The 9195-nt window shown below is 42.8% G+C and overlaps 1 protein-coding gene across 9 annotated transcripts in view; it reads right to left on the minus strand.

Annotated features, from left to right (window-relative positions):
* The window catches only part of CCDC88A (coiled-coil and HOOK domain protein 88A), a 199402-nt gene extending 190958 nt beyond the window's left edge, over window positions 1-8444 (minus strand). For all 9 annotated transcript variants that reach the window (XM_088478026.1, XM_088478025.1, XM_088478024.1 and 6 more), the window contains exons 1-2: window positions 7866-8444; window positions 7673-7773 (exon numbers count right to left, since the gene is read on the minus strand). In XM_088478026.1, the coding sequence (XP_088334152.1) occupies window positions 7673-7773; window positions 7866-7928 (164 nt within the window). In that variant the 5' untranslated portion in view covers window positions 7929-8444. The remainder of the gene's footprint in view (window positions 1-7672; window positions 7774-7865) is intronic.
* Window positions 8445-9195: the final 751 nt, after the last annotated feature.

Below are 9195 nucleotides of genomic sequence, written 5' to 3' on the forward strand. Positions count from 1 at the left end.
TCATTTATGTACAAAAGAGTGCCCCACGAAGGAATCACTATACTGATAATTGGTTTTTCCAATTATTGATACTTTTTGAGTCTCTATAATGGGTGCAGGGTGTGCCCACACCGCACACCCTGCACCAATATAATTATACTTATCTCTCTGGAGTCCCGCGTTGGCTGGTTCTACAGTCTGGCATCACTGGAAAATTGGTTGCCATTTCCCGGTGCTTTGCGCATGCACACTAAAAGGTGTCTCCAGGTACATGGCATAGACGGCATTCGCAGTAGACTCTGGCACAAAGCCAGAGCTGGCAAAGTTTACTGCACTGGCGGAGAGGAAGGGGCACGCACGGAGGTTGCACATGAGGCCCCCTCCTCTCTTTAAATGCCCCTGATAACATCCACACTGTTTCAATATCAGGAAAGTCTGGTTATTCCTCTATTTGTGGCTGCAATTCACCCTATCTCAAGGCACAGAGCATGCTCATTTGTAATTGTGATATATGCACAATGTGTTATATTTTTTCGTTATTTGCATAATCCACTGAACGAGTTTGAATGAGAAAAGGATTCGGAATGGTGAAAACGAGCAGCGCTGTACATAATACCTATATTACACTAGTACAGAGCTGAGGCAACCATTTTGGGTGTACATCAGTTCCAAGAATGATATTCACCGTACCTATATAAGTAAGGTATAGAACATTGTAAGTATAACAAATTTATACGCAAAACAGACCTCACAATGCAATTGAAAACGTTTTGATTCGAAATGGGATCTTATTAACCTTGAAGGCTTACGCAGTAAAACTGTAGAAGCCTTATCTAGCAATTTTCCCATGTTCCCCATCTGTTTGTATTGCTTTTTTATTGTAAAAACAAAAACTGACGCCACAAAAGCTAAAACCGACGACTATACAGTATGGCAGGGGCGATGGTACAGGTACAGGCTTCACTGCCACATCGCAAAATTCCTGCCAGTGCAGCACATCAGACAAACACAGAATCATTGACTGCTTAAATATTTTACCATGGTACACAGAGCAGGGTGTGGGGTTATTTTCCAGTGCTTGTAAAACTGTAATAGTAATATGCAGGGATTTTTTGATGTAGATCTCTTTTTTTCATCGAATTCATAACTTACGGAAATTAAATGTACCATTTAATTCCATATTTAAAACACGACAACGTTGCATCTTAACCTCATGCAGAAATGTCATACCGGTCCCACACCTAAGGGACGAAGTCGCCATCAACCACTGTCCACCTGTCTAGCCCCTGTGCTTAGTACTGCAGACACTGCAACAAACCAGTTTTGGTACCTCTGTAATATGTGTGTGACTCTTCTGTGATCTTAGCGGTGCAATTAGAGGCACGACGCATTACAGGGAAATACCCATGCATGAGTAATATGTTCTCCCCATGTTTGCAAGGATTTCTTCCAGGTATTCCTAGTTTCCTACAACGTTCTGTCCCCTGTCGGGATTGCACAGTCAGGTAGCTGGCGGTCGGCATTTATTTCGACCGTCGGCTTCCTGACTGCGTACCGGGATCTGTATGAATGACGCCGGACCTATGGCCGGCGGTTTGAATCCCGAAGCTGGAAGACTGGTACCAATGAAAATCCCGATCGGTAAGTACACTAACTATAGCCGGGATTTCGACGCCTATCATTTGTCCCATTGGAATTGCACAGTCGGGAAGCCGGCGGTCAGCATTTCGACCATCGGCTTCCTGACTGCAAACCGTTCCAAAAACACACAGGTTAATTAATTGACTTCCGACTAAATTGCCCCTAGTGTCCATTTTTGATGCCTATGCTGGAAAAGAAGTTTGTAAGGTCCACTGGGGGTAGGGAAGTGTGTAAAGAAATAATTGTGTGATTATTCAGTGCTCTGTAAAAGGCCGACACTACAAAAAAAAGGATGATAATAATAATTAATATTATTATTATGTCAGGGCGCACAGTTTTCAGGTCCATAACAGAGTGCATTTTGCCATAAAAACAAGAAAGGGGGTGAAATTAGAAAGATTATAGATCTACGGTATCATGCACATTACTACTTTTTGCCGCAGATAGAGGACAGGTAAGAACCGCATAACGCCATTTTGAAATGGGGTCATGGTTTTTCCACAAAATGCAATAAGCTCAGCTTATCGCAGGGTCATATATGGATTTACGGACGGACAATGCATCACAGTCCCCGTACCAAACTAATGTATAATTGTAGGTGCTGCAAGGGAAACAAATAATTTCTGAGGTAAACCCGTTGTTACAATTGCCCAAAATAGTGATATCCCCTTCTCCAGCAGAAAACTACGTAAATATTGCTCATCACTGCTTGTTAAATAGAGCCCCAAGTTTATTAGCCAAGCGGCAAAACACTTTGCTTGTTTGCTGCTTGCTAAAGTGACACGTTGCTTTGTTCCCATAGAGCTCTAAGGGGGACAGCGACAATTGGCAAAAAGTATGTGAAACGCTGTTGACATCTGTAGCGTTGATTAATGTTGAGAAGTGTGAACGGAGCTTTTATTCAGTGAAAATATATTTTTTTTCAGCTAACAAGGTTTAATAAAGAGACCCCATAATAACTTTAAGACCCCAACAGGCTGGTCCCTCTGATATTATTCCCACATCAAATATATATATAAAAAAGTAATAACGTGATGCGCTAAATATCTGCAGCCATATCTCTTGTCAATGCTCATCACAAATATCAAGTCGCTGTTCAATCAGCATTTACAATAAAGATACAACATACTGAAGAAACAAAAACAGACACGAGCATGAACATTCTGACCACATTCACACACTATGGGGAGAATAACATGCTTTAACATAGAAATTGAACGGGATGTGGTCAGCAACCCTGCTCCAGTATCCCGACCTCCGGCTTCCCGAAGGCAAGTATCGGGTTAGGGGAGGGTTAGGGTAAGTCACTAGGGGGAGGGCTAGGGTTAGACACGGGGGGAGGCTTATGTTTAGGGTGCGGGGAGGGGGAGGTTAGGTTTAAATAGGGGAGCCACACCAACTGCCACCCAAAATGCTGTCAAACATCGCCAGGACTCACTGGCAGTTGGTGTGGCTCCCCTATTTGAGAATTTTGGACTGTGCTGCAGCCCCACCTCTGGAGCCACCACTGGTTAGGGTTAATGGTAGTATACTTACCTAATGGTGTCAGGATGCCACTGTCCGTATTTTATTACAGCCTAACAGCAGGTACTTGGCATGAACGCCACAGTAATAACAATATATTTCTACCTATAACTCTGAGCTAGCTGCTACCGTATTTGCTACTCAGGAAGAACATACGGACAACTACTTCCATTCTACACCTAAAATGGCAATAATACGGATTTGTAGCTAAACCCTATAGAGAGAATCTTTACTCAGGAGAAAATAATGTTTGGAATCCCGGAGTAACACACTTTCTTTCTTTTTTTCAACACACCAACTATGATACAATGAGGAAAAGGACTGAACAAGCATGATAGATCGAGTTCATACACTAGTATATTGTACCACATCAATACAGGAACACATTCAGTGCCCCAGGTTCCCAGTCACCATGGAAACGGCTATAAGGAACAGCAAGCGTTTTGTGTACATTTTCTGATGCAGGACTCCATGTTTGTCATATGCCCTTTACATCAGGAGTTTTCAAGCGATTTACGCCAGGGGCAGAATTACAGCAACAACAGAAACACAACTATTATATTACATTCATTGTGCTGAACATGCTTGTAAACATGTACGACCAGCGCGTGACCGTGTACACACACAAACTAATAACAATTGTGATTAAAAAAAATTCTAATCAAGTCAAATAGTACACAGGGCCTGATTCAGAGGCGCTCGCTCTGAATCAGGGCGGCCGCTGGTTTTTTTTTGTTGCGGCCTCCTGGCCGCTCGCATAGCTGTGGGTGACCACTCACAGCTATTGCGAGCGGCCAGGATGATGGTCGCGATGGTCAAGACCATCGTGTCCATCGGGTTTGCGATGAGACCCTTGTGGTAGGGTCTCGTGGCCGCAAGCCCCAGAGAGCTTCTGGCTCTAATAGAGACGGAAGCTCTCTCACTGACATCACTGGTGATATCAGTGGGGCCGCCCACAAACGGCAGGCGTTCGCTTGGGAACGCCTCCGTTTGTAAAGCCACCCTCCGGCCATGCCTAAAAAACGGGGCGAGCTGTCGATCAACATCGACAGCCTTCCCTTTTGTAGTGAGCCACGGAGCGAGTGCTTTTTGCGCTCGCGCGTGCGCACTGGGCCACTATCGACCCGCTTGCGAGAGGGTCTGAATCAGGCCCACAGTTCCAAGTAAACGGAAGGAGCTTTGAAGTATTGTTGTGTACGTTCCCTAATACACCTTTTTCTATACACAGAGCTTTTTTGGGTGTTTTTAAGCCAAATATCTATATGAAGACAGTTCAATTCATCTAATGGCCTATGCTTAATTCAGTGACTGTACAATTTGCACTGACTCTTCTGAAGGTACTGAACACCACTGGGGAGGGGTGATTCAAGGGTTTTATAGGTGCCCGACGGAGCTATTTAATTGTTGCTCCAATCTGGCACAAGTGCCGCCACTGACCAGATTTCTGCTTGCACCGTCCTGAGGTACTTTAGATGGGTTTAGCTGGTGCATTCACTGTAGGTGCGACCAGCGCCCGATCTGAGCAACAATTGAATAGCACCGTTGGGTGTCCATGACTAACGGATTGACAAAAAATAACTGAAACTCACCCTATAATGGTTCAACATACGTAATTTTAAATTAATGAGCCACCTGTGACCTGGATCCAGACTGTGAGGGAGATGTATCAAATGGAGAGATAAAGTATCAACCAATCAGCTCTTAAATGCCATGTTACAGACTGTATTTGAAAAATGACAGGAGCTGATCAGTTGGTACTTTATCTCTCTCTAAAGGTTTGATACATCTCCCTGAACTGTGTGCAGTACAGACTGCATGGCGAATTCAGAAGCCCTGGCTAGAAACAACAGCTGAGCAGGCCATTGTACATTGAGCATATTAAATGTGGATGCAAAGAGTTGTAGGCCAAAATGTAATAGGTTCTGATTTGCTGGTCCTGAATGGTTCTGGCGAAACAGCTGCTAGATTTAAAGCGGCGATTTGTTTTACCACAAAATCAGATTATTATTAAAGGCTGGACCAGGTTGTTTTTGCCTTAAAACTTTAAATGTACTGGGACCAGCAAATCAGAGCCTATAACATTTGGTCCATATTGTTTCTAGCACCTTCACTAGTTCATTTCCTAGGGACTGTCAGGGGGAAATGTATCAAGCCTTCTAAAGAGGAAAGCTGGAAACAATGCCCATAGCAACCAATCAGCTTCTAGCTATTATTTTATAGCATGTAGTTGTTAAAATGATAGCTATCAGTTGATTGGTTTGCTATAGGGAACCTCCCCACTTTACCTCTTTAGATGGTTTAATACATTTTCCCTCTCAATCACCATATGACATCATCTATATCCATAAAAGGACACAATCCACCATGACATGGAGTATAAAGCAGGTAGCACTTTTGTTACCTGAGAACCCGTACACATAATACAATGACAACATAATAGTACAGAACAGTAATGTAATACTTTTCACAGCATAATTTATAATAATTATGTGACTCATTAATGTAGCATTAAACTGTAGGGTTTCAGATAGATGGCTATCAATTGTAAGATACAGGGGTCTATGTACTAAGCCTTGGAGAGAGATAAAGTACCAACCAATCAGCTCCAGCTCCTGTCATTTTTCAAACAACCTGTAAAAGGACAGTTAGGAGCTGACTGGATGGAGATAAAGTACCAACCACTTTTTCTCTCTTCCAGGCTTTTAGTACATAGACCCTTTAATCACTATGTGCATATCTGGGCACTCTGTTTTACATGTATAACATTACTGAAAACATACAGTCATCAGACTTAAGGTGTGGCGTGTGGGGGGTTTGGAGGGACAGAAAAGTGCACCAACTTACTCAGCTACACACAAAGTATTAGGTTACATAGTAGTCTGAAAATATATGGTACAAACGACAATCAGCACACCATGATAATCTAATGTTTGGCATATTTCCATTACAAGTCCATAATGAAATAATACAAAATACAATGTTTCCTTCACACTATTTTGATAAATATAACAGTATACTGAATGCACAATTCTTTGTAGAGAAGGAAACTGATTCATTGCCCTCTCCAGGCAAGCGGTGAATAAACAAGCGTGGTCATACAGTGTCATATTTCCTCCTTCTATTGTATGGCTATTTCAGGGAAATATTATCCATGTATTGGTCACTCTCCCCCTGCCGGCAGCGCATTTATTTACAGGATCTCAGCTCATAGATCGCTCATCTCAGCCTTATATATCGTAAGACAAGCGCTCTGTACACAATGTACCAGGCCAGAACTGAATCCAGAATATAAAACAAATGGTTATTTTAAAGCCAATATTATGAGGAAAACCCGAGCGTAAGAAGAGGAGCTCATTTTGTAAAAAGCCAAAATGTGCATCTGTCCTGTACAACATCTATGTTAGAAATCAGCAGCTGTGGAACTACAAATCCCAGTATGCCCTACCAGCTGATTGCCCTGTACTGCGTTAGATATTATGACTATGCGAGTCATGTGAGGACACAAATATTGGATATTCTATTGTTTAATTGGAAAAAGTAAAATAAAAATATATATAGAAACTAGTATTATGATGGGTTATATTAATATGATGGGTTTCGTGCACACTCTACATCAGTAACTGTTCGGGCAACTATCCATAAATCAGAACAGATAGGAGTAGTTATGAAACAAGATCTGTCCATCTGGGGATGTTGTGACATCACTGGGCTGGAAGCACAGAACTTCCTTATCTTTTACTGCAGCCTATCGTGCTCTGCACATGGTCTCTGATTCTATGCGAGATAGGTTTTCCTTCTCTACCCTCTCTTCCTGAACATAACAGAAAGAGAAAAGTAAAAATACAAATCTACAGTTTTGTACAAACATGAGTTCCAGTTCTATTTAAGTGGCCATGTCTCAAGCTCATTACCTTTACTTGTAAGCTTAACAAGGAGGGGCGGGTCATTTAATTCAATCCTTTAGCCATTGTGCATAGGTGTCAAAGTCAATCAAGCCCTCCCTGTCAGCCATGTAAGATGACAGGGTACTGGCCCTACCACTCAGCAATACAGACTTTCAGCTAGGCCCCTGCTGCTTTTGTAAAGCTGTCAGTACCGCTATGAATAATCAAACCTGCAACTAGATCATCTCATGCTTTTTTTTTTTTTTTTCCTCTGGAATCCAGACAGGAAAGCCTGGGAGGAATCAGATTTCTTACAATTTCCACTAGAGTTGGTTTGTGTTAGAACTGGAAATACCCCACGAGGATATAGCTTAGCACACTGTGTAGCTGCTGCAGAACCTCTTAGGTGGGGGAATCAAAACTGACAGTCAAGATATTATGCCATGCTTTATATCACTCACAAGATTGTCCTCTGATAACTTGGTCTCCCATGAGGTTCTGCAGCAGCAGCAGCTATGGCCGAAAGGCTTGTGTAACGGATACGTTATTATTTATGCCTAGTCAGCTGAACTTAGAACACAGGAGAAATCTGGAGGATGATGCCCAGAAAAAAATAAGGGTTTTATTTTTTTATTTCCACTTACATTTGAAACATGACCTCATTCAGAAACACACCGTCCACTAAAGCCACATATTCATCCAGCAGGGTCCCGCTGCCTTTCACCAAGGCTCCAAAAGTCTTGATCTGGAAAGAAAAGAGGAGGTTAATGTGCACATAGCACCACATGGATCAGCCTGGCCCGATCTGCAGGGAGACACATAAAGACAAGGGCTTACCCAGCTCACTAGAGGGCTGCTCATGAAATTTTCCAGGACTGGAGCAAATATATCATTCTCCATTTTCTACCAAAAAATATATTTATAGGTGTCTCTATGTGTAATCCTTTTTCTCCTGATTCAGAGTAAAGAAGCAATCCAAACGGTATTCCTATAGCAACAAGGCTATCCAGTGTTCAAGATGTGGTCGTGCCATTTGGGAAGAAAAATTTAAATAAACAGGAGCAAATAAATAATGGGAGGTATTCCAAAATGGGAAGCCCTTGGGTTCAATTCTTCAGGGTTCCAGATCCTCTAATAATAAATAAGATACATTGTAAGGATGGACGCCCTGGATCCCCCTCCCTCCTGTCTCTGCAGAGGTGCAGCAGCAGAACTAGGGTCTGCATGCAGCACAAGTGGGAGGCTGAAAGGGGGAGGAATAGGAGGGGTGGGGAGAGGAGAGAGAGAGAGAGAGAGGACTCTCCAGTCTTCAGCAGCTCTGGAAGGAAAAAAAAAAAGGAAATATAGTCAGCAAGCACAGCAGAGGTCTCACTACATCCTCCAGCCCAAACCCACTGAGTGATGGCTGTGTGGGGATGTGGCTCCACCTCCAGCAGACACACTGTATCACCAATGTAACACACTCTTACTTTGTAGCAATCAGCATGAACAGTCCACTAAGCTATAGTACATTGTTTTCTTTCTGCATCAATAAAACAAAGATATTTAGTATATTGCAGGATATGCCCCCTCCCCTTTTCCTGTCAGAGATGCTTGTTCTCTGCTGCTACATTGTGGCACATGTTACTAGTAGGGACTAGGGCGAAACCTCTGCACTGGAAAAATCGCAGATGACCGCCTTCCTGTGACAATGTCATTCCTCCACACGCGTGTCTATTTATTATCATTTACATAGCGCCAGCATATTATGTATCTAAGTATGTATATGTTATTGACTGCAGCAAGTAGATCCCTCCCACCACCTCAATTATCCATTATGGGAGGGGGGGGACAGCATTACCCCATCTAATTACACAGGGCTATCCTTGCAGACTGTTTCCTTTGGGCTTTTCCAGGCCGAATATCCCACAATTTCCTTAAAGTGCAAATAAAAAAGAAGAGGAAAAATAAATTGCAATGTGATTTTCACTAGACAGACCAGCCCCTAAGCCTCACAGGACCATGTGTTAATAAGCAGGAGGGGGGGTGGGAATGATGTGTGGAGCTAGCAGACTGTGCACAGAAAATCTACAGTGTTAGTAGCCGTGAGCAGGAAAAGCCTTAATGTACCCTCCCCCCCCCCCAAAGATCATCCAGATCTGTACTACAGCCAGCCTACATTACTACA

The sequence above is a fragment of the Taudactylus pleione genome, unplaced genomic scaffold, assembly GCF_031769625.1.
Source record: "Taudactylus pleione unplaced genomic scaffold, aTauple2 ptg000206l, whole genome shotgun sequence".
Lineage (NCBI taxonomy): Eukaryota > Metazoa > Chordata > Amphibia > Anura > Myobatrachidae > Taudactylus > Taudactylus pleione.